The sequence below is a fragment of the Poecile atricapillus genome, chromosome 18, assembly GCF_030490865.1.
Source record: "Poecile atricapillus isolate bPoeAtr1 chromosome 18, bPoeAtr1.hap1, whole genome shotgun sequence".
Lineage (NCBI taxonomy): Eukaryota > Metazoa > Chordata > Aves > Passeriformes > Paridae > Poecile > Poecile atricapillus.
Genome location: NC_081266.1, coordinates 8,371,933 through 8,398,654, shown reverse-complemented (window position 1 = coordinate 8,398,654; position 26,722 = coordinate 8,371,933). Strand labels below are relative to the sequence as shown.

General features: G+C 37.9%; 1 protein-coding gene across 1 annotated transcript in view; it reads left to right on the top strand.

Annotated features, from left to right (window-relative positions):
• The window catches only part of LOC131586076 (1-phosphatidylinositol 4,5-bisphosphate phosphodiesterase zeta-1-like), a 48,355-nt gene extending 26,597 nt beyond the window's left edge, over positions 1-21,758 (top strand). The window contains exons 9-13 of the mRNA XM_058852813.1: positions 1,382-1,498; positions 10,427-10,599; positions 13,497-13,629; positions 15,171-15,320; positions 18,755-21,758. Coding sequence (XP_058708796.1) covers positions 1,382-1,498; positions 10,427-10,599; positions 13,497-13,629; positions 15,171-15,320; positions 18,755-18,837 — 656 coding nt within the window. The 3' untranslated portion in view covers positions 18,838-21,758. The remainder of the gene's footprint in view (positions 1-1,381; positions 1,499-10,426; positions 10,600-13,496; positions 13,630-15,170; positions 15,321-18,754) is intronic.
• Positions 21,759-26,722: the final 4,964 nt, after the last annotated feature.

Sequence of the window (26,722 nt, the reverse complement as noted above, 5' to 3'; positions counted from 1 at the left end):
CATTTGGTGCAGCCTCTGCTGTTTGAGCTCCAGCTGCCTGCAGAGAGCCCCGAGGGAGCGTTAAAAGCAGAGATCACCGAGCATGACAGTGACAATGACAATGAAGGCTGCCACATGCCCACTCACTTTGTGGAGGTGATTCAGTGGCTGGCTGTTGCTAAAGGACACAAAATGATTCACATGAACACTTTCCAGTGGTAGAACAGGAAAGAAGGAACTTTATTTTCTGACCCCAGTATTTATAGATTCTCAACAATGACCAGGAATTGGATAATTAAGTTACACCTTCCCAAGCACACTGGTCGTGTGAAACGTCCATCAAAAGATGTTTCTTAGAAGGAATGTGATAAACAACTTCTGTTTATAGAACTTCCATGGGAAAGTAACTAAAGCTATGAAAACATTATCAGGTTTTAGTTTTCAGGGCAACAGCTGGCGAGGTGAATGATGCTGAACAGTGTCACAAAGTAGGATTTTCCAGCCACTGAGTCCTCTCTCTGGTTCCTCCAGCACTCTAGGAGATAGAAAAGTAGCTCTAGAACCTCTCCTCCCCCTCAATAAAACCACCCCCAAACAACAAAGCAAACCAAACTCTACCAAACAAAACCGCTAAACAAACAAAAAATGAGGTGAGAGGAAAATGGAGATCAGAGAGATGACCCTGGAAATGTAGATTTTTGTTTAATCACTAAAAAGGAATCGTGCAGATAGAAGTCATCTGAAGTTTCCCACATCCCTGCAGTCAATGCTTACATATGAGAAAGGAGGGAACACTGCCAGCAGAAGGAAAAACAATGTACATGATAGTTATCTTCTGAGGCTTATATAACAAGAATTTCAGTGGCTTTTGAAAACGTGCTCTTCCCTGGTCCTAATATTATTTAGCCATTTTATTTAAACCTCCAAACAACAAACAAGCCAAGATCATCTAAAGATGATTTTTTTTCCTTTTTTTTTCATTTTGAGCTATTATAGAAGGGGGAAACTTTTGTGCAGTTTCCTGTGTCTCAGTTTCCCATGAGAATACAGTGGGCTTTAGTGTAGAAATCATAAGGTTACCCTGCAAAAAGGTGAAGAAACAGAATATTTCAGTGAAGGGATGGTTTTTGGATAATGAACTTCTTACAAAGGAATATATATTTCTTTATACAGGAATACTGTCAGATTCAAATACACACAAAATATTAAGGTTTAAAAATTAATTATTAAATGAACAAATGAATATATTTCAAAATAAAATGATGTTAAAATAGAATAAATTGGCATAATATTGTGTAAAAATATTGCTGGATCAAATTACTGTATTTTTATTATTTGTTCAAATAGGATTTCTTTAATAACAAAGGTTTTCTTACCAAGATTTTATCCTTCTGTTTATCAGCTAAAGAGTTTATTTCACATACTACAAGATTTATTACAAGAATTTACCCCAAGGGAACAAGAATGAGCTCGTCAAATTATAATCCTCAGGAGTTCTGGAATGTAGGGTGTCAGATGGGTATGTATCCTTGCAGAAACTATTGCATTCTAGGCTTTACAGATAAAGGAGTTTCTTGCTTCCTATAGTATTCTGGTGTTATGTAGGTTACGTAATTTTCCCCCAGTGGCATTATTTTAATTTTTGTTGTATAAAATTTTCCTTCAACCCACATATTCCACCAGTTTTTTCTCACTAGTAATTGTAAATATCACTTTGTGTTAAATAGCTGTTTCCTATGCCAGATATTCCATTTATTCTATTTTATTAATCTCTTTAAACTACCTCTTTGAATTGGATATTAAGAAAATCACTAATAACAAGCTCAGCATTTTTAAGTTTCCGTTACTCAGCAATGCAAGTTTCTTCTGAAGGGTCTGTGGGTTTTCAGTGGCACTCTGTGACTTGCTTAGGTGCAGATGTGAGCACAACAATTGATAGTAGTGCCAAAAATTCCCAGAACAGGATATGCTACACAAGGCAGCACTCAAACATTCCTGGTCAGCACAACATCCAGAGACAGCTGGGAGCTGCTGGGAGTCTCCAGTCTTTATTCAGATGAACATACATGTAGAATTTTAATTTCCAGTACAAAACATATTCGTTTCCTGGGCAACAAAAAAAAGTGCTAACTTCTGCTTCTTCATTGAAAGTTATTTATTTGAATTTTTTCAAAATAAGCATGGCATGACTTCTGTACCCAGCAGGCTTTGGAAAACCTCTCACCTGTAAGCATTTTGTCCTTTTTAATGGCTTTAGAGACCATTTTACCTTCACGTGTTTATTCTTCAGTTTAAAAGATTCTCAGTTCCAGAACATATTTCTATGTTTGCCTGCTAAATTTTCTTCAGCCCTAGGTAAAGTAGAGCAGAATAGTTTTTGTACCCAGGTATATATTCTGTCTTTGAGTCTTTGCCAAGGCCACCTGAGGGAGACTGTGGGGTGAGCAGGGCACTTTGCCTTAGGCTCTCGGTTTTGAGAGGTGAGAGGTGTGGATTCACCTTGTTATGTTGAAATACACACTCATCCAAGGACAGGCACAGATTTCATTCTGTCTGTAGGGCCCTGGAGCTTATGTCACCCTTGTTCCAGGCTTCCTTTTCCACTTGTTTCCTTTCTCAGCTCTCCATATATCTTCTGTGACAAGTTACTTTCTCCATCCTGACTGTTATTTTACATAACTACATAAGGAGTACAAAAATTACTATTTAGTATAAATTTGACTTGCTTCTATGTCCTCATAAATGCTTATTTGCAGTACAGATTTGGACTTGTGCTGGACTATCCAAGTATCTTCTCATCACCATACTGTGTGAAATTGGTTTGATTATGTTGTGTCCTTGTGGTTCATCCACACTTAGTGCCATGTCTGGATTATTTACCTGGGGTGCTGCCCTCCCTGTGTGCTATCATTGCTATCTAAACTATACATTGCCATTAAAAACTAGGAAGTTTGTTTCATTCTTAGAGAAAGCACTCGCCAGAGGTCCTTAATTTAAAATTGAATTAATCTCCCAGTCTTATCATACTGCAATTTACTAGTTTTCTTTCTAGCCTGTGAATCTCCACACTTATCTCTGCAAAGGATAACCATTTGTTAGATCACAGACAGCGCCAAAATCTTTCAAAATTACTACACTGGCTGTTTACTCAGAGTGTGCCTTAATGAGAAGTCAGTCTAACCATTTATATGCAAAACATATGACTTTTGGTGCATAGGGGGTTTGGGCCCCTTCCTGGAAGAATTAAAAATCTGCAGGAAGTGGTTAGATTTGCCCTCTTGGTCACTTCATTTGCATCTTCACTTAAAACCCCCTCTATTTTTCACATGGGAATAGGCTGATTAAAAACAATTCTCCACATACATTATTTCCAAGCTATGTTAGATCTATTTATTCCCTAATCTGCTTTAGATAGCTGTTTGGCAGAAATATAGCAGCTCTTCACAATGCAACTCCCAAAGTGAGGGTATCTCAGTGAATCTTCTGCTGATGTCCTTTCACTGATTTAACACAGACTTTTGATTTTTATATCTGTCCCATGTCTGTATAATTCACACACCCCTCCTGTCTGCCTGCCTTTGTGCTTTACACCCCATGCACAGAAGTGAATCCTCTAGATCCCTTTTGCAATTCCCTGAAACTCTTCAAAGGACTCTTGGATTTCTCTTTGCCACCTATTCCCCTTCTTAACTCCCTTCTCCTCCCCACACCTGCAAGCTTACATTCCTTTAACATCCATAACCTTTCTGGCTGGGCAAAGAAAATATATTAGGTTTTGTTCAAACCTACACATAACACTGCCTTCCAGGCCTCTGCATCTTGTAATTATGAGAACTGAGTTACTCCTTCACTTCCCTTAGTGATTGACTCAAAACAGTGCTTTCTTCTGTACCTTGCCAGCAATTTTCTCTGAATTGCTTGGAACATATTAACTTGGAGCAGCCTGGCACTCAGCTAAAGCAGGATGAAATGGTCCAACAGGCTCAAGACTTTTTGGGGCTGAGGACAAGACATGTAATTGTGTAAACCTAATTTCCAGAGGAAGGCAAGTTAAAAAGCTCAGTAAAAAGTACAGAGTTTCCACAAAATAGCTTTTGGATATCACTGTGTACTCCCTGTCCATTCTCTGAAAATTGAGACTCATAAGAACAGGAGGTTTTGGGAAAAAAGAGGTCTTATGGAGAAAAACCCTCACTTTTCATAGTCTGTGAAAATTAGTATGCCTCCTGCATACAACTGCAGTGAGGCACTGGAAAGAACTGGTTTGATGTATCCATGTCTCCTTTTTTTTTAGGAAATAAAATGAAATGGAAAGATTTATGCAGGGAAATAAAATTCAGGACATTTATTTAAATAAACTGATATCAGTTGTTTTATATAGACTGAAAAAAACAACAAAAATCCAAAATGAAAGAAAGCCTTGGTGAAAATCATAATAAAAAAAGACTTAAATAACCTTTTGAATGTGGCATTTGGAAATGTTCTACATGTACCAAAGCACTCTGCAGGAATGACCAAAACATGCCATAACTTACAGGAGAAAACCATGGTGTTGTAGGTAGAGAATTTTATTTCAGAATATCTCATATGTGCTTTTTGGGGTGTGCATAAATTTATATGCTGCTGTGAAAGTTGTACTTGTATGATGGGTTTTTTACTTTCTGTAGGTTTTATTTTGGACTGTGACACTGAAATGCAGCTTGGCAATTTTGTCACATCTGTTTTGTGGTTCAGTCTTGTGTGCAATAATATGACAAAATATGGTAAAAAATGATGCATGAAAAGAGGAGTGATAAGGAGCTCTCTAACTAGTTCTGATTTTAACCTCTGAAGCAACCAAGGGAAAAGAAACCAACTAATTTTGATCTTGGTATGCCTCACCTGTGGAAATTAAAATGACTCAAACCCGACCCTGCTTGGGTTCTGTGTCAATAACTATATTATTGCTCTCTTCTACTGGTTTTAATAGTCCAGAAATGCCTCCTTAGCAAGTGAAACCTAGAGGACTAATTTTTTTTTTAATGTTTTCCCTTGAATTTCACTGATTTAGTCTTCACAAAGAGTGAAGTGGTACTGCTAATTCAGGTGTAGACACCTGCAAGATAGGTGGGATAATATGATTCAACATCTGAAGCTCTCCAAATGCACTCAACTTTCCTTTGGAATGGCTCCAAATGCTGGGAGTGGTTTTGAATGAAGGTTTTATGTCTCTTCTGCAGAAATGCTTCTACTGCCAGGTTTATGAAAAAGCTCTTGGGCTATTCTGCTTCTTTTTAGGCAGTTTTTGGTGTGTGTCATAGATACTGGAATTTCACTTTAAAGCAAAGAAACATTGAAATTCCATTTTATCAGTTTTTCCAGCTGTCTTCACTGCAGACAACCAATAGAATAGTAAATAATTTATGTGAAGTCTAATAAATTTTAAAGGAAGATGGGAAAAAATTGCAGGAACACAATTGTTTCTGAAGTAGTTGCTGATCTTGTTCTAAAACCTGTCAGTGACTCCAGACTAAAACAGGAGAGGGAAGCTGATAATATTCACTTTTCTGCCAAGAATCACAAGTTAAGTAAATTTTAAAAATTATTTTGGAAACATTTCAGGTGTAAAATTGGTCAAATGACAACCAAAAATACTCAGACTTACACTGAAGTGTGACTTTCAGACTGACACATTAATTAGACAGCAAAAATCAATTTAGATTTTCAGATCTGATAATTTATCAGAAATGCTTTAGGTACTTTTCCCATGAGAATCTCACAAGAGAGGATCTCTACTTAAACCCTTTGCAGATTTACTTGGACAATGGAGGACTCTTAATCACCTGACATCTCTTTTCCAGTAGGACCACTTGTAATGAAGTAGGAGCAATGTCAGCAGTTATGAACTGTGTGACTGGATTCTTCACATTTCTAATGACAGTGTCTTTAGAGCCACAGTATTAAACTGGCCCAAAGACCATACAAAAAAGACTGACTGCACATTTTAAGGATGTTATGTCATGCAGTTATGCATTTATTCAGCTCTCAGAGGAGCAGTCCCTCTTCCTACGGCAGAATCCCTCACATTGTAAGCCATAAATCAAGCTTCTGTAGAGTGAAAACAACCATTTCAAAATGTGCAGGTGAAAAATAAAGCCAGAAGTTATCATTAAGATTAATACAATTTGGAGTCTGTTAGGGAAGAGAAAAAATACAGTTTTACTGATTTTTTTTTTTTTGCCAGGAAGAGAGGTGATACTTTTTATGCCAAAATGTATATTGTCCATATAAGCTTGCTCTGTGTTGTAGGAAAATCAATCATTATATATTTTATTTTTTTTCTGGTAGAAAAAAAAGAGTTTTTTTTCTTTATTTTTGGTCTAGTAGACCAAAGTCCTTGCTCATAAAGTTTGTGTGGGGTCTCACCTCTTCACGGGTTTATTCTCTTTCACTTTGAAGCTCTTCCCCCCTGTCCTGTTATGCCCCTGTAAATAGTCTCGCTCCATCTTTCCTGGACTTCTGAAATATTTCTGTAAATTTGGGCAGTGATGGATTGAGTGCAGCTGTGACCTGCATGTGAGAAGAAAGCCTAGACAGTCTGTGCCCAGCTTGGAGTGCTGGTGTGGAATGAAAGCAGTGGCTTCAAATCCAATCACATTGATCATCTCATAAGCAATGGCAACATTCCAGAGCATTAGGATACGCTCCTGTTTGCAATAGCATTTCCCAGGCTGGGTGGAATTCAGCTCAGATTTGGGATATCTGAGGCACAGATTTTCGTTGCATTCATTGTGAGTGGCCCACTTTAAGAGCACAGACAACTGGAAAGAGCTGAGAGCAAGACAAGAAGGCTGATAAAAGTGTGATCTATTACATCTCTTTAGATTCAAATGAGTGAGGTAAACCATGGGGATAGGAACATTGGCACTGTGAGTGCTTTCTGAATATGAGTTTTTTTGAAAGGGCATAAAATTGATACATTTTGAGATGCATTTTTAAATGGCATAAAATGCAATTAAGTAACTCATTTCAAGAAAAAATGGTGACAAATGTGTCCTTATCTATTTTAAAATCTTCCCATTTAAATGGGAAAATGCATTAAACCTTATGGTTGTGATGTAGCTGATAGAACCAGCAAGCGAAGAACAAAAAATAAAAAATTACAATTTAAAAGTCCCACTGGGAATATTAATGAGAGGCAGGATCAAAAGATGTGCAGTTTTCCTCAATGCCTTCAAATCACAGTCACAATTCTCATTTTGGTTTTACAAAGCTTTTGCTTTTAGTCCACAAATCAATTATGTCTTGAATGGTGGCACCTATAGAAGGTGCTGTGTATGAATATTTAGAGTGTCTTTAGTTCTGCAATTAGTGGTGGAACTGACTTCAGTTAACTGCTTGTGATACAGAGGTTTGGGGTCAAAAATAATATTCTTCTGTGTATTATGGATTGGCTCATTTTTTGGAGCTAGTCTATTTCCTAACCTCAATTTGCCATATGAAGTTATTTACACCTGGGGCTTACTGGGACTGCCATGGCAGCTTTGGTACTTTGCAAGATGATTTGAGTATTCAATACTCTGATCTGAAGGGGATTTAGCCTCATGGTTCTAGGAATAGTTAAATCTGTTTTAGGTGCAGGAATCACAGTGAAGAATTGCTTTGCTCAGGTTGTTCCCCAAGCCCATGTTTTGCTGTGCTGCTTTGATTTTGATGTCAATATTAAAATTCTTCTGGTGCTTAATGAAAGGACTGAGGAGAAAATTTAATGTACACCGTGTTCAACTTCAGATGCCTTTACTTCCCCATGAAAACCATGCATTAAGATTATGTACTGCTCAGATGGTTTCATTGCAAGCTCATTTGGGTTTCTTTCCAAAATAAACTGTCAGTTTAAATCTCTCTTCATACATGCATTATATTTATACTGTTTCATAAAACAAAAGTACAAAGAATATTATTGAACAGTTCTGCTCTTGAATTCACCAAAGCTAAAATGAAACACTGGGTAGAAGTTCAGGATTGTTTGCAGAAAGATATTGCTCAGCCCAAGCTGCTGGGCATAGCTTTTAGTTTATGATCCTTGCCATTTCTCAAGAAGTGTTAGGGCTATACTGCACCTGATTAAAAAGAAAAATTGTACATCAATGCACCATAAAGTAGTGCCCTGGGAGGCTCCAAGCAGCTATGAGCCCTGTAAACAGTTTTAGTAGAGGTTTGCATCTCAGAGAATATGACACAAAATCTCACATTTGCTTAATCACCTTAAAACTTGCAATACAAAGAAACCAGTAAGTAAATTAAAACTACTGTTCCATGCGTTTTTTAACTTGTTCTTAAGGTCAAATTAAATTAAGTGAAAACACAGTGCTGATGTTTAGAGATATCAACCCATAATAACATTGCCCTTCACTTGTGTTGCAAAAGTAATTTTCCTAATGTGATAAAATATAAAGTATTCTCGTTTGCTTGTTGCTGTTGTTACATCAGATTTTCCTGCTTAGTCGCCTATAAAGCTTGGTAAATTTAGCAATAGTCTCATTATGTGCAATCATGTAATTTGGTTCATCATGTGGAAGCTGCTATTTGAAGCTGACTGTTCGATGTGCCTAATTTCAGTTGCACTTTTAAACCCACGTATCCTGAAAGTGTGGCCTAGGACTCACCTGAGGACTGAGAGATCCTGGCTTATCTGTAGTTCAGACTTCCAGGGGCCACAGGGTTGCAGCTCCTGTAGCATCCTCTGCACAGCTTGATTCAGTGCATTAAAATATACAAGCATCATATAGCACCAAATTTGGGGCTGTTTCTGGATGATGGGTTGAGTCATAAAGAGAAAATTTTGAACCGCTACCAAAACCATACCAAGAAAATACCAACCCTGTTTAAAAAAGGCAATGGTGGGCAATGGGCAATATGAACACTCTGAAGTTTGGTTTCTGTTGTTAAAGGTAAAACAAAATTCCTGTGTATATTAACATAAAATCATGTCTTTACATTAACACTTAGATCAAAGCAGGAGTGCATGTTGTGTTTTGTTTTGGAGGCTTTTTTCATTTTGTTTGAGGTTTTTCTAGACAAGGTTTCCAGTTATTCCTACTTGCTGCATGTTGGTTCATGATGCAGAGCAATTTTAGCTAGCACAGATGGGATTCCTTTCAGATTAAACAGATGATGCACTCTGGGAGCACTTCATGTATTCCACCCATTCATTGGTTTTGAGACTACGGAACCAGAGCTCTTCAGAAGTAACCCCACCAAAAACATGTGTTTATATATCATATTATAAATATCAGGTCCATTGTACCAGCTGCTTCATTCCTATTTGTGTTGTTTGCTTGAGAATATTTTAAAATGATCATCAAAGCAGTGAAGGAATGAGTAATTTTTGCAGTGAAAACAATTTTGTGTGTTTTCCACTTGCAATAAGGATTTTTGCATTATGTCAAATGTTCATTCAATACATTCATATTATCTCCCAGGAAAATGTAATAAGGTCCTCTTTATGAATTATTATGAGTCACTTGAACTGCTTAAAGTCTTCTTTTTTCATTCCTACCAAACCATCCTTTTAAGTAAATGACTTCTTATCATTCTCTGTTTAACACATGTCATGGGTTCATAATGTCATAATTCATTGCTGATTTGACTTCTGCATTTTCTATTTGGAATGTGACAAGAAGCTCCAATGCACTGGAATAGGGGGAAATTTCATTAAACAGGTCTATTTCAATGTTGGCTTTATCTCATGAATTACAATATCCTGTTGATGAGAAGTGTGATATTTTATTATTGGTGCTGCAGCAAACTGAAAATGTTTTGAACTGCCAAGGAAAGGAAAAAATCTGTCAGGTGTATTCTTAGAATAATCACCAGTACTTGAGGATTAAGCTCCAAGAGAGTGTGTGCTCACATAAATTTAAGAACACTTTTAAAATTGCTTCTAGTTCTATAAATTTATATGTATTTTCACTGAGTATTCTAACTAAACTAAAGCTTCTTAATCTTCTGGGTGAGATGTTTTTGTGATGAATTCTGCACCATAACTAAGGTTAGATACAATCCTGAGGTTTTGACTTCTGCACCAGATCTTTGATAGCAGGTTTGGAGTGCAGGGTCTTGCTGCTGTAGAGAAACTAGGATGTGAATTCAGTTCTTGCAGAGAGAAGGATCTCTTATTTCATATTCTCCAAGGTCTAATTTAGAAAGAAAAGGGAAGAGAGGTATAGCAATGTAAAAAAGATCTATAGATTAGTTCTTAAAAGAGGGTGCAGTTCTAAAGAGTGTACTGTTTTTGTGCACAAATAATTCGTTATTGAGTATCACTTAATTTAAGGGAAATAACAGGATCCTACATATGAATTGAAAGATGTAGATATCTTAAGCTCATTTGAAATTTTTTTAACTTTTTTTTATAAAATGTTATCAAATCTAATTCACTAAAATCAATACTGATATAATTTTACAGTGGCCTTAAACTTCCAAACACCGGGAACACAAATGGAATTGCAAGATGGAAAATTCCTGGACAATGGTGGTTGTGGCTATGTGCTGAAACCTGTATTCTTGAGGGATCGCAATACCACATTTACACCCCGAAATGTGGGAGGATACAGCAAACCAATGTCTCTGTCAATAAGGGTAAGATGACTGAAGTGTTGTTTTGTTCCATGAAAATGGGAAAGCAAATTTTATGTATTTCAGATGCAATTATTATCTAATTTTTTTCCCCATTTTATTCCTATTCCTGTTTGTTGGGAACTAATGTTTTCAACACGATGGTAAAACTCTCACAGAGTATCAACTGCTGCTTGGGTGCTTTCCCATCTGTATTTCACTTATGCTTGCTAAAAATATGTAGGGGTTCAGAGCCTCCAGGAGACTGTAAAAATACATGATTTTTAAGGATGCTGTACAAATAAATATAAATAATGTAGCTGAAAAAGGGGCCAGACAATTGTGCATGTGGAAGCTGAACTGAAAACACAGAATTCAAATGTGCACTTTGGGTGTTATTTCTTTCACTATCAATAATACCACCTGTACTATTATAATGTTAATTGACAAATGGAAATTTTTAAAGATAAGATAGGAAACTTTATGCTTCTTTTAAGTCTCATTATCTTTCTATGCATATATAAAAGACTATTTATAATCCTTAAATGGTATAAATAAGGGTGAAAGGAGGGATGAATTAATAAGTCTTTGAATTATTTCTACTTCTCCCAAATTATAATGTGATTGACTTCCCAAAAATACTTGAAATGCATGCCATTTACAAATAAATGATTAGATAAGGCCTTTATTTTGAGGTCAAGTAGATTTGTTATAATTGTTCACTAATTAGAAAAGTCCCTTTTCCCAATGAAAAAGTAATATTTCTGATTACACAGAATACCACTTGCATAAATGCTATTTAATTAGCATATAATTAGTGTGTAATTGCTATTTTGTTTCTTTCAGACTAATAAATAGCAGAGATAAAACAATAGTTAGTGACAATTATAAAATACTTACATAATGCACGCACCTAATCAAGAACATTCTAGTGTCCTGACAGTGAGCATACCAATTGTGAATAGACATTGCTGGATGATTTCAGGCAGCCAGGCAAATACATCACTTATTTTAGCCCTAATTTGTATGAAGCTGGAATTAGGATGAGGAGAAACCCTGAATTGTAATGCAGGAGACAGACAAAACCATTGTCAATGCAGAGGAAGTGTCTGAGTTTGGAAGGAGCTGGAGAAGAGAAAGGCTGTGTTTAAGATTGAGGACTTTAGACTGAGACTTCAGGCTGGATAGTGCGGGCTGCAGAGAGGCAATGGCATCCCACTGGCTGAGGGAATGAAGGGCACAGAGAGCCCCATTCATAGCCAGCAGCAAAAACCAGGAAATTGTGGTTGAAGACAAAAGCAATTTGGAGCAGGAGTCAAAGGAAAAGCAGCTTCTGCTGAAAAAGTTACTAATCAGATGAATGCAGAAATGACAACAGAAAGCAAAGATAGAAAACATCTAAAGGGCAAATCTCTCTGAACGAATGAATGAATGAACGAATGAAGAATAGAAAAATCACATAGGGCCTGATGTTACTGAATTCCTTATCCTTAACCCAATGTGCCACAATTCCCATCAAGAGGCATAGAGCCTTTGAAGCAGAAATAGGGATGTTCAAGGTGCTTCCTAAATTTTTACATCACTCTGTATCTCTGCTTCACCTTGGATGTCAAAAATTGATTTGATTTATGGATTTGGGTCATGGTGTGCTTGAAAGAACTCACTCTTTTCCCATGCCAGGGGAGGCTTAGGCTAGGTCTAGCAGTGGGTCATGCAGGCCTTGGCAATGGCCCTCAGGACATGGCAAGGAATCTCCCATGTCCTTAGTGGGCAGCCCATCAGTGATTGCAAAGATTCCTGGTGAAGGCAGCAGCTTTTCCTTAGGAAGAAAGAGCATCAGTGTTTGCCAAGCCACTGCTCTTCAGTATTTCAGGCTAGAACTTCTCTGGGGGCAAGGTGCTACAAGCACTGGAAAATATCAAAGCAAAGTGTGGGATTTGTGGGTTTTGATTTTTGGGGTGGTTGACAGGGGAATAAGAATCTCTTATGATGCTTAGGCCTGAGACCAGGGTCAGGAGTCATATCTTTCACCTGGACTTTCAGGCTTGTATATCTCTCTCAATACATGTTATATACTGATTCCTAAAAGGCTGATTACTGCACAGATGTTGACTCTTTCCTAGCTACCCTGAAATATAGATAAAAAGCAGACAAAGTTGTGACTTTCATAAATCCTGTCTTAGTCTGGGTGCCAGATTACAGGGCAGTCTGAGACAAAATTTCCTGGTTTTGGAAATTTTGGTCAAAACACATCAGGAAGCTCACTGAATGAAGAGTTTTTGTCTAATACTAAGGAATACTGTGCAAGAGATGAGGCACAGGTGAGGCAGTCTGCTACATACCCTGTAGCACAATGCTGATGTCACGGTGGGTCTTGATGCTGATCCACTCCACACAGATTGGAATTCATGAGCTCGATAGCAGAAAATGTAAAAATCACTGTAGGCTGATTCCAATAGGATTATTTTGTACAGTAGCAAAATATAATTTTTATGTATAGCTATTGAATAAAAAAACCTGAAAATTATTGTTTAAAATATTATTTCAGTTATTTATTTATCTATATATTTATTTATTTATAAAGAGGGTGGTGAAACACTGGCACAGGCAGCCCAGAGAGGTTATGTGTATCCCATCCCTCTAACCATTCAAGGTCAGTTTGGACTGGGCTCAGACCAATCTGATCTAGTTAAAACATGCTCCTAAACCACAATATTTCTAAAAAAAATTATATATATGTATATAAGTAAATTAGATAGGAAGCACCATATTCTTGATTCCACTGTGTTTATTACACCAGTTTATGACTGGCATATACTTAAAGTAATTTCTTTTGAAAGCTATTTCTATTATGGTGACTATATGGCTGTGGTGAATTAGTTCGTTCTTACAGTTATTTCAATATAACTTTAATTTTCCAGCTGATCAGTGGCCATCAATTACCACCCAGCAGCATCTCAAGGACAAACAAAGCTGACCCCATAGTGCAGATAGAAATCTATGGTGTACCAGAGGACCAAACAAGAAAGAAATCTAGTATTGTAAGAAGCAATGGTGAGCATCAGTCTGCTCCTCGAGGCTGTGAACAAAGCACAACAACATTTTATAAGGAAACACCAACTTTGCATCCCAAGGAGTTATAGAAAATGCAATTATTTCTCTCTAGACTAGGATTTCCTGGCACAAAATCTGTAGCAGAAGTTCATGCTCTGTGTGCCATTTTTCTAGACTGATAGATTAAGGAAGCACAAACACACAGCTGGGAGCACTCCCCCTTTCTAAAGGAAGGTGGAATTTTTTTTTTTTGCATACTGCTGTGGGCTCATCCTGGACAGCAGCTCAGCTCCAAAGAGCTGCTTGCTTGTTGTCCTCTAGTTGGATGGGAAGAGGGCTGGAAAGGCCAAAATGAGAAAACCCTCGGGTAGAGAAGAAGACAGTTTGATAGATAAAGCAAAAGCTGCCCACACAAGCAAAGCAAAATAAGGAATTCATTCACCACTTCCCATGGGCAGGCAGGTGTAGAGCCATTCCCAGGGAAACAAGGCTTCATTTTGGAGCTCTGAGGTTACTTGGGAAGACAGACACTGCAATTCTGAATGCCCTCCCTTCCTCCTTCCCCCCAGCTGTGAGCATGACACCATTTGTAAGGAACATCCCCTTGGCCAGCTGGGGTCAGCTGTACCACTTGTGCCTCCTCCCAACTTCCTGGGTACCCCCAGCCCCCTCACTGGGATGGGGAGGCTGCTCTGCAGTGAGAAAGACAGAAATCTCGACACTGTGGAAGCCCTGTTCAGCAATAGCTCAAACACTGGGGTGTAGTCAGTGCTGTTTGAGTCAAAAATCCAAAATGCAGCACCATAGGGGTTGACATGAAGAAAGTTAACCCTATCCCAGCCTTAACCACTTAACTTAATTACGAGGTTTTCTTAAGAAATTGCTGTAACTTCATCACTCGTCTCATTTGAAGTCTCTGGTAGGAGTAATCCCTTAATTGCTTGACAGGTGAAGTGTGTACTCTTTGTAGCTGTCTGTGAGCACTCCCTTATCTTTATAATACAGATCTTGATGTCTCAGACTACAAGCTTTCTGTGATCTCATTTTGTCTGTGCCTCTGTCTTCTATGCTTCCTTTTTCTTTTTTATAGATAGCTGCTGTTTAAAATCAGCCCCTGAATTTCTTTTCCCTGTATGAACATTGCTAAAGACCAGGCAAACCCCTCCTGTTCCACATTCTCTTTTTGTATTTCTGGTCAAGTGAACGTTCTACTACCTGAATTTATTCATTTCCAACACTGTGAAAGGAGAAACTTTGGCAAAAGCATGAAACTGGTATGGCTATAGGAAAATTTAAGCTGAGCAGAAGTTCTTAACCTGGCTATCCTTGTCTCATTTTTCTCTCTTTTAAGGGATGACACCAACTATCTTAGGCTTTTGCCCCACTACAGTCAGTGGGAGTTTAGTTATTTGTTTAAATGGGCACAGATACCTAGGATAAAAGAAACTCTTTACCAGTTCAAACTAGTGATAGCAGCTTAGTTATAGAGTAGAAAAAAAAGAAATCATATTTTAATCCTGTTTCTTTTCTCCTTTAATTAGCTTTGAGCCCTAAATGGAATGAAACATTCTCTTTTAACATCCAAGTTCCAGAACTGGCAATGATACGCTTCTGCGTTCAGGATGAGATTTCTCTGTGTAACAACGAATTCCTTGGCCAGTACACTTTACCTGTGATGAGCCTCAATAGAGGTAATATTTTTATGTCAACCACCTATAACAGCTCAAAAAAATCTGCAACATTCCAGGCTTTTTTTGTTACTGTAGCATTGAGAGACTTCAGCACTATGTTTATTTTCTAGAGCACGATTTTGTAACAAAATGAATAAATGGCACTCTCTGTTTTTGAAATAAACATATTCTCTGAATGCAAATCCATGATGTTGAAATCAGAACAATATTAATGGCAGGTGATTCTTCCCACTGCAGTGTTCCATTCTAGATGGAAACTGCTCAGGTGGTATTTTAATTCATTGCAAGAAGTGAGACTAGTCAGAGCTGCTATGAAGACAGTGGTTTTGTGCACTTAGATAAGTTCAAAACCCAATACCAAATTAAAACAAAATCAACCACCAAAACCCCCTCAGGTAACCTATCTGCAACTTTTCAAAGTGGAGCACAATGGTTAAAAATAGGGCAAAATATTCATGGTATTTTTCTTGCTGGAGTTTCTTTTGTTAAGCCAGTAGAGTTCCTGGAACTTTTGTAATGAAAAGGCTGCTCATAAAGAGCAGACACAGAAGCCAATAGGCCAAGGAGAAAGGCTTATGTAAAATGGCTGTTTACTACACTGGCTTTCCAAAGCCATTTCTGACAAAACAAACAGCTTTTATTAGTGAATAAAGACGGCAAGGCAAAACACTGGAGCTGGCAACAGGCACCACACCTTTTTTATTAAGCTTAACAGGATTTTAAATGGTGCATTTTTTTTCCCTCATGTTTGGAAGTCATAAAGCTGCTTGTGATTCTTAGTTGAGGCTGAGGAGTTATACAAGAAAAATGACATTACTCTTAGAGCTCAGTTGTTTTTCTACAACATGAATTTTTACACTGATAACCTTTTCGTTTCCTTTTATTTGTATACTTCAGGATAATGAAAGAACACTCAACCTAACAATTCACAATATCTGAGACAAATTCAAATATCAGGCACTGCTGCTTACAAGTACTTGCAAAATTATTGATTGAGGCTTTTTTAGATACAAATTTTCAGTGAGGCTTAATGTCTTTATAATTTTGGTTACAAATGAGGGATTCATATTTTGGAAAAGTAAGAGCAGTAGATTTCTGAGGAAACATTTTCAGTGCAATAATTAAAATTCTAGGGAGTGAGTCTAGGTACAAAAATTATAAATGATGCCAAACAAATTGCCCCAATCCCCACTTAACACAATATAAAAAAAGTAATTTGCTATCAGAATGCCCAGAGGCCATAAATAAAATGCTTCTAAGAGGTAAAGTGATAAATAATTTCAAAATTTATTACAATTTATTACAAGCATTCATTGCAATGCTTAACATTGAGATCTCTGAAAGCAGGTCTGGAACGATGGTTTTGCTTTAGGTACCCAAGTACTCTCTAAACAGTGAAATAGGAAAATAATGTTCTTGCAGAGGGAGTCACAACAAGCAGAAGACAAGGCAAGAACTGCCTAATATGCTGGAGAGTGAGCATGGATTTCAGTCTTAGTCTTCAGCATTCCAATTGCTTAAATCTGTACTACAGGACTGTCCCCAGGTCCCTAGGATTCATATCCCTGAGGTTTCCCTGAGGGCAAGTTGCTTCCAAAAGCTGAGCAGTGCTTACATCTTTTATTTTCTTTGACAGCCAGAGGGGCAAAGTTGTGCCATTTCCTCCCTCCTCTGCATTTTCTTTTGAAAGGATTCAAATCTATATCCACACTGCCTTCCTTTCCCCAGCAGCAGACTCCCAACTACCTGTAGACTCCACTGGGGAGGAATGCTCGCTGTCCAGCTGCAGCAGAATTTGATTTTCCATGTAGTGATTCTGTAGCTATACTCAGAGGGGCTGAAATTGAGAAAAATTCTCTACCTGGGTGGTTAAAGGCAAATAGGAGGGGGGAGTCCTCTCTTACAGTCCCTGTGCCAATGAATCTGCCATGGTGAATACTAATACAGGACAGGAACTCAATTTTTAACTCTATTATCATGGGATCCAAGAGTAGTTAATCATTTAATGCAAATTGGGGCAATTTCAATAACAAAAAAGAAGTTTTACTTCTCTCAGGAAACTTTGTAGAATCTTCTGTTGTTAGGGGCTAGAACACAAGTCTTCAGAAATTAGTCTTAGTCTTTGAAGTGTATCTTCGGATAAGAAATCAACCAAGCCTTCCACATATTGTGTGCATGCCTTAAAAACTGATCTCAAATGTAAATTGCCTACAACCAGCTTTAATATTTGCTGCCTAGAATCTGAACCTTAAATACCAGAGGAACTTATGTGTAGTGTGACAGAACAAGGGGAAATGGCTCAAGCTGTGCCAGGGAAGGTTCAGTTGGACATCAGGGAGAATTTTGTCACTGGTAGGGTTGTCCATTATTAGAAAGAGCTGCTCAGACAGGAGGTGGAACCACCATCTCTGAAGGTGTTCAAGAAACAATTGGATGTGGCACTCAGTGCCATGCCCTGGTTCACAAGGAGGTGTTCAGTCAAAGGCTGGACTTGATGATCTTAGAGCTCTTTTCCAATCTAAACAATTCTATGATTCTGTATGAAAGAAGCAAGAAATTCCAAACCCAGGTAAATGTGGCTCCCAAAGACTCCACAGGCATCCACACACACCTAAAGAGGGATTTTGAAAACTGCAGTTCAGAACATGGATACTTCTACAAAACAGACTTACTTAAATAGCTGGAATTATTTACATATATACATAGAAAAAACACAGAATTTTTTTTAACCATAAGTGACATTGTCACTTGTTATTAAATAAGGGACATTTAGTCATATAAAGCAGTACAGGCCGGGATTTTTAAGAAAAAGTTGTTTTGTTTTCTAAGCAGGTAAGTGAATTATGTTTGAAATTGAGAACTATGGCTTTTCCAAATGCTTCAACAACCAGATGAACACGTAGCTTCATGATGGCATGACCTATCTCTGATAAAGTGAATTACTCATATGAAATTAACTTTTTAAGAAGTCATGGTAGAAAGTCTTACACTTCACTTTTTTCTGCCTCAGCTGCACAGTGCATGGCTGCTGCAGCACCGTTCTGTAGGTGCTATCATTGCTGATTCACAAGTTCTTTCATTTGCTCTCAAAACAATGTGTGCAGCACATAACCTGGGATGTTACAATGTAAGTTTGCCCATGTTTAAATATCACTGGGCTGAAAGTCTTCCATTTGAAAAAATATCACATCCTGCAAAACACTGGGCTTTTTCACTCTGACACCAAAAATACCAGAATTGAAATACTATATATATATAAATGAGAAAAACCAGCACAAATGATATTCAGTTCTAGTATAATTTCATTTTATTTTAAAGAGCTACTTACAGAATCATAAATTATGCCTTGTTTGCATTGGTGATCATAAAAACACTCCATCATAATATTTGTGCTTGTGGTTTATACGCTAATAAAGGTGTCATTATATTTACAGGTTACCGTAACATTCCATTGATATCCAAAGAAGGCATCAAGCTGGAACCTGCATCTTTGTTTGTTCATATCTGGTACTATTAGTGATATCTTTCTGCACAAGAAATCATTCTGGAGGATTGCCCCCTGCTCCAATAAAATAACATCTCTAACTTCGCAACAGCCCCAGTGGCCTGATTCCCAGAGAGGCACATTCACAATGATTTTGTGAAGCCAGAGGGAATATTATGGAGGGGGTATCCCAAATAAGGGCTGCTGTCCTTGGCCCTACTGCTGTTTTTCTGTAGGAGAAGACTGGGTCTGAGAAAACCTAAGGAGCCTTGAGGTGCACAGGTCCATGGGACGTGATGAGAAACATCCACAGGTCCTGAGGAAACTGGCCTGAGCCGCGATCCCTCACTTGGGAAGTCAGGGCAGGTTGGGGAAGTTCCCACTGATGGAAAAAGTGGAAACATAGCCCACATCTGCTATCAAAATCAGCGTTGAGGGAGGTGATTTTACCCTCCTAGTCTGCTCTCAGGAGGTCCCACTTGGGAAGTTGCATTTAGCTTTGGGGCCTCCAACACAAGAAAGAGGTTGATCTTTTGGAGAGAGTCTAGAGGAGGGTCATGAAAATGATCAGAGGTGTGGAGCACCTCTGCTGTGAGGAAAGGTTGAGAGAGTTGGAGCTGTTCAGCCTAGAGAAGAAAAGGCTCCAGGGAAACTTTATAGAACCTTCCAGTAGAAGGGTATGTAGCGATTGGAAAAGGGTGGATGGCTTTAAACTGAAAGATTAAACTGTAATTTACATTTAACTGTAAATTAAACTGTAAGTTTAACTGGGTATAAGGAAGAAATTATTTACTGTGAGGGTGGTGAGGCACTGGCACAGGTTTCCAGAGAAGTTGTGGACTCCTCATCCCTGGAAGAGTTCAAAACCAGTAGGATGGGGCTCTGAGCAACCTACAAAGTGTCTCTGGCCATGGCATGGGGTTGGAATGAGATGATCTTTAAAATCCCTCCCAACCCAAGCCATTCTGTGATTCAATTATTCTATGAATGTTTAGAAACAATTAATAAACACTGAATGCTTTTGAATATTTTAAAAATTGAGTTAATGTCAGTTGAAGCTAATTTCAAATTTATGATTAATTATTGAGTGAGAATAATAATCCAATACATATAAGAGATCATGCTAATTTTTTAGGATATAAGCATGTGAATTTGGCATTTTTATTTGTATTGAACAACATCTCTTACCATTGTAGCTTTTCAAGGGGACAGGAAAAATTATACATACAATGTTCCCTTTAAATTTGGAAAAAGTGGGCTCTGACTGAATTATTCCTCTTTAGTGCCCACTGTCATTTTCTTACCTGAAAAAACAGTTTTCAGAAAAAAATTAAAATCATAAAAAAATCATATGCTAGTATTGGTACCTTTCCTTAGCTTAGTCTTGAATGTTCTGCTGCTAAAGCAAGATAAAAAAATTCATGGAGAGTTTGTAAAGAACCATATTCCTCATAGGAGCAGGGAGCTCAGGATACATCTTACCGGGAACTCAGGAAGTTGGAAACACAGTATTCCGAGGAGAACTGGAGAGTTTTAGAAAAATCAAGGGTTGATTATGTGTGTGAAATCTAGGAGGACAACTACTTGCTTAACATCAGTGTAGATCTTACCCATAAGACACAATTTTCCCATCTTCCTTTCAGAACTGAAGCATTGTTGACCTTCCACGGGACTACAGTTACACAACTAATGGCAGATTTGTCACTCAAATATGATTTTTTTTTAAAAAAGGATGTTATATCAACAAGTTTCTTTAATACCAAATAATATTGCTTAAGTTTACAGACAGTTCTGATGATAGATTTTAATGCTCTTTTTCTTTATTGTTATTCTAATGCTGTTTCATTAAATGTTGCTCTAAGATGGAAAATCAGGGCATGTGGTAAACAAGTGTTAGAAAATGTCACAGGAAATAACACTGTTAGAAAATTGCATTATAGTTTTAATAAGGAAACTGAGACAGTAGACTAAGAGGAATCTAAAATCAATATTGGAATGTAAGGTCAGGTGATTCCATAACTTTGTAAGCTGGTCTCAGTGTGTTTTCTGTGCTTGAATGACAAGGCACTTGATTTGTCTCCCATGAGACCCTATAGTACAAAAATGTTTGGTGTCCTGATCTTTGTAGTGATGATATTCTGTGTGCCAGCCAATATCCTTTGCATGTGGCGAATATTTTACAGTTTCTCACAGCTCTGAATAGATGAATAATATTAATATCCAAACAGAGTTCCCCTGACCTCCCCTTACTGAGGAGGAGCTTAGTACATCAGTTTGACTAGGGAAAGTATTTTTAGATAAAACCTGATCAAGTCCATTTGTTTGATGCTGAGAAAAACTCCAGCTTATTTTATTTCCTAACACTCCAAGTCCCACTTCAGGAGCTTTATACAACTTTCTATTCTGACGACTGCTGTGGGTGTCCTTTGGGAGAAGAAGGCAATTATCTTCACTTCTGGGATTATTACCCCTCTGTTGACCACTTTTCCACCTGGTACGACAAATGTCAGATCTGCCCAGTATAAGGGAACTTAAAATTTACAGCAGATCAGACCACAAATCAACACATCTCCTGTGCCTTAAAACTGTGCCCCTGGCCCTGGAAAGGTTTATTTACATGGTCAGTGGGTGTGTGCAAGAGTCTGGCAGTAATGGACAGCTCATTGTGGCTGCTCATATGCCAAATGCTTAAAGAGGTGTTTAAGTGCTTCCTCAAATTAGAGAAAAACAGGGCCCATAATTAGCATCTGTGAACTTAAAGGAACCACTCATGTTCATTATTTAATATATAAATACTCTAAATCTATTCAATGCATGTGTTGACTTGAACCCCTTATGCAGCATAGGAGTGCAATGTGGGAAGACTGCTGAACAAATATCTGTGGCATCATGAGCTTAAATAAATCCCCCCTGAAAGCTCACACTCAATATATTCTCTTTATTCATGAACATCAGCTTCTCCCCCCTTCTCTCTTCACACAAATGACCAGTTATATCTGCCTCTTGGATGTCAGAATAAAAAAACAATGATACATATTGTTGACAAATTAATGCCCTGGATTAAATGTGACATTGTATCAAAACTTCTAACATTCTTTAAAAAACCCAAAGTATTGATTGGATAAGATTTAATATGAAATTTGCTGGACATCTGCAGGGAAATGTATTGTCAGGGAACCATCCCATGGTCCTCTGGTGAACTCATCACATGCAATGATGATAAATTACATCATTACCAGCATTGTTTCAACACCACCAGTGGAATTAATGGGCAAAGAATGCGGCCCCACACACTGAGAATTTAGTATTTTTACTGTACTATTTAATATTAACAAAACCAAGCCCTTCATTGCTGTCATAAGAACTTCTGCATATTGCTACAAGTCCTTAGCACGTGATTCCTTAAACTCACGCTGTCAGGAATCTGTGGCAGGAACATGGTAGCACATTTAAGACAATAGCATTATGAAATGTTAGGATATGTGCTCAGCAGATGACTGCCTATTCTCAAGGGCAACTGAGACAAAATGTACCGTGGGAAATGGGATAAAGAAACATTAGTGAGTGGGCAAATAATTGAATCATCTCGGAGAGCATTTAAATTACACTGTTTCCCAGGGAGTACCACTTTTCTTCATTGAACTGGACACTGCTCAGCTGAATGTTAACAGCTCCCACAAATGTTCCTTTGCTTTTCACAACAAGCTTCAGTACACGGCCTTGGAGCTCTGGGACTCTGTCATATACAATCTGCAATAATATCTAGTGAAATAGAAAAAAAAAATACAAGTTTGTTAATCTATTTGACAGGCAAAGCACTTCAAATAGGATGATGATTAATCCAACTTTGTGATAATTGCTTTAAACTTCCATCCAGAATAGTAAGCTATTAACCATGAGCCAAATTCACTTAACTTAGTGAATTTACCTCAGAAATACATTTGACCTTATCTAGTTTATATAAAGAGATTCTACCTTAGAATCACGAGCTTAAGCTCGTGAAATCTGATTACCATTTTAAAATAAATTTGAAACCTGTCTTGAACAATGCTTGAGAAAAAAAAAAATCAGTATTCATAATTTTCCCTGTGAAAACTGGGAAAGATTGGACCCAGTTGAGCAAATGGAAGTTACTAAATTTAGATATATCTGATACTCCAGATGTGCTGTTGATACTTCTCCAAATAAATGAGATGGTAGTTTAGCATGTCTTAAACAATTATTAATGTCTATAGATTTAAAATAGCTTTTAAATTACCTTAATATTGTGAGAACACACAGGGATAAAGTATGAAATTATAATGGTGTAGTTTCTGAATTTTAAAAAAACCCCAAATAATCTGGAGCAATAGCCTAACAAGAATAAATTGCACTTAGAACAAATTCCCATGCTTCAGTCCCTGCATTAATCAAAAACTGTTGAGCAAACTGCATGTGGGCTGATAAAAATATGAAGGAAAATGCTCTCAGAGCGGGCCTGAAAGGTAAGTTTGCTTAAGAGAAGCTCATTTAATCTAAAATTGGTATGGCTGGAAATGTTTTTGCTATTTCACTTGCAGTGGAAAAATGCTTTAAATTTTAATCTCTCTATGCCATTTAAAAAGCAAACGTGGCGACATTCTCTCACTTCAGGAGAATGGAAAACTGAAACTGCCTTAAAGTCATTTGCCTGCTTGGATTTTCCATGGAATCTGAATGCAGGCTGTTACCTATGGCACTGCTGAGGAAAAGGAGAGGCAGACTGAGCCCCTCTGGCTTGGACCTCTGTGGGCTGGACTGATAAACCCTCTCTGTATTTCCACTTGCAATTGCATTCATGGAATGGACAGGACATCAGGTGATCCTCACAGAAAGCACCAACAGGACATCAAGAAAGGTCTTACCAGGGGGTTAAAATTCCCTTTTCCATTTAGAAGCCTTTGGAAATAATAGATTGGGATGGCTGTCATGAAATTTGCACCTGGTGCTTTTTGGTTTTCATGTTTACTGTGCCTAATTTGCCAGATTGCCCATGAATTACAGATTCCACAGCTTCTCTTTTTCTCACCAAAATAAAAGTGAGATGATGAAGAAAATCTGAAAAGCAAGGACAGGCACAGTAAGCAGAATATAATTTAGAGTAAGTCTGTGATCTGATGCTGAGGTGATGCTAATGCTATCAAAGAAAGCTGCCTTGTTTCTTTGCCAATGTATTAAAGGTACCAGCTGTTGCTTTAAATCACCAAAACCTACACATATCAGCTGTAAATGTTAAGAAACTGAACTGGGGTAATGAGCAACTTTCAATCTTTGGCCAAAAATAGGCTTTAATCTTTGAGCAATGACAGACTTTTGCAGTGCAGGGTAGGTGGTTTTCAAATTCTCCCAGTAAACTGTTTCTAAAATGGTATTGCAAATTCAGCTGGAGTAAGGATTATTATCAGGATGTAGGGACAGAAGAAAGGTCTGGAGAAAGCTGAATAAGGGTGTGGATAAAACAAATGACACGTTCCAGAATTTGGGAACAGTTAAATCCTGAAATGATTGTGCTGTGAGAATATTTGCCTGCCTTTTACACAGACAGATCCGATGGAGGTGAGTTATATGTGGCCATGCAGCAAATCAGTGGGACAGTTAGGGCTGGAATTCAACTATTGCTGGCTGCAAAAAGAGAAACACTGTTGACCTACAGGAGTCTAATGACATTTTAATCACAAATGAGGGACAGTTGCTTCTCCATAGGTAGCCATGGCACAGTTCCTAGATTTGGTAATTAATCCAAGGCAGTTTTGATGCATGGTGCTGGAGGGAGCAGCCGTGGCTCCTGGTGCAGTTCCCCTCCTCCCCTTTCATCAGACTGGCTGGGGCTGCTCTGCCTTCCTTTTCTCTTTACACTGCATTCCACTTTTCTGTGTTCCTTCTCCTCTTCTCTACCACCATTTCTTAATGCAATATAACATTAACTGCTATGAGTGCCACAAATTCCAAAATCCAAACACAGGCACAAGAGAAAAGAAGGATTTGTTTGCTAAAAGCAGCTCCAAAACATTTGCTGTAATTCATTTTATTGTCAGCCCTCCTGGACTTTCACATCTTCACTCTCACACCCGAGTAAAAATCAAACATAAAAAGCAGTTTTGCAAGGTTGATAATTTGCTGTAGGCAGTCATAAGCAATAGAAGTACAAAACTAGAATCAAAAATACCCAAGAGAAGCACATTTCAGATTTTTCTCAGTCTGGAACAAAGAAGGAAATTAATATACAGCTTCCTTCCAGCCATTTGGCTTTAATAAAAACTTATGAACTCATAAAAAAGGCTACTACTTTTCTGTACACGGTGTTTTGGACAGCAACTAACTTAAGAGACAGCTGACTTATATTTTTAGTAGTTTTGCTTCCCTGGGGCGGCTTCTGCCTCAGTCTACCAGCCTTGGACAAAAAAATGCATCCAGAATGACATCACATATGGAGGAGCAGAGCTGCTAAAGCACAGGCATCGGGTTGGAAGGGGCCAAGTTCAGTGGAACCATATGTCCCCACTGTGATTAGCACTTCCCAGTGAAAAAGATTGAGCATCTGGGAAGAAGGCTCTCCGTTTTGATTAAGGACATTAAAGCTTTCACGGGATTTCTTTTAACGGCAGCGGAATACTCGTGAACCACAATTAAATCTCCTCCCAGTGACTAGTGACTAACTGCAGACAGGATTTTGGATTTCCTTGCATTCAAAGGTTTCTAAGAGCAATTTGAAAGATAATTGTCTTCCAGTGTTGCTGGCTGGCTCTTATCTGTTGTCCATTTTGGATACCTTACAATGAATGTAATGATATAATCATATTATGTTTGTTTGCTTTAAATATCTTTCAAATGTAAAGGAATTTCTTTAGACAGATTAATTAGATTTATTCCACTCTGATAGCGAAAAAAGAAGGAAAGAACAGAAAAAATAAAGCCTAGTTTCTTGTTATTCCACTGCAGTACTGTAGGGAGGGAAATTTGTCTCAGCTGTGAGCAGCAATACTACTCAGGGAGCCTTCTTACAGAACACTGGAAGTCATCAGTGTAAGCAGGCAACTTTTGTAATTAACAGATGTGGGAAAAGAGAAATATTACAACTCCAGGACTGAGAAACGAAGAGATAAGCACTGAGACTCTGCTGACTAACCTAACCTTCATCATATCTTATCTATGGAACAGGGTGGAGTGGTAATATTTTCCACACCTTCTACTTTATAGCCTGCTGAAAGAGCATTTGTAAATTGCTTTGAGATCTTTAGGAGATTTGTTACATGTAATAATTATAATCTCCAATCCCACCTACTGTTTCAATCTCATCTGCCCTTACAAATGAACACAGTTTATACCACTTCCCATTCTGCCATAAATGCTTCTCCATACAAATGTTTCCTTTCACCCCAGAGGCATGAGCACTTCAGTGGTGTGTGAAAGAATCATATATAGCTGTGAACTAATGGCATTTTAACATGAAAAGAACCTGGCTATTCATTCTTGTGTTATCATTTAGGACAGTGACAGCCAATTTTCAAATGTTAATTTGAATAACAGCATCCATTCAATTAATACTTTTCATGCTATTGTGCATAACTTCATTCAGAACTGCTGGGTTATGGTGCAATGATGCTTGATCTCATTTGGCTAACGTGTAACTGTGGTTATGGGGTAAGACAGGGCACTGTGAAAAATCCAACTGTTTTCCTGAACAGAGAGACATAAAAGACACTGTTTCACTTCTGAGAAAGATGCAAAGCAGACAGTCATCACCATTTGTGGTTCTCCTTATGGTACATTCCTTCTTCTTGGTCACCCTCATTGCAATGGCTCTAAAAATGTTGTATTATTGTTTTGTTTCAAGAGAGGGCAAAGCAAATAGAACAAATTGCACCTGTGTGGGTTGTAGGTGACCTGCTGGGAAGGAGCT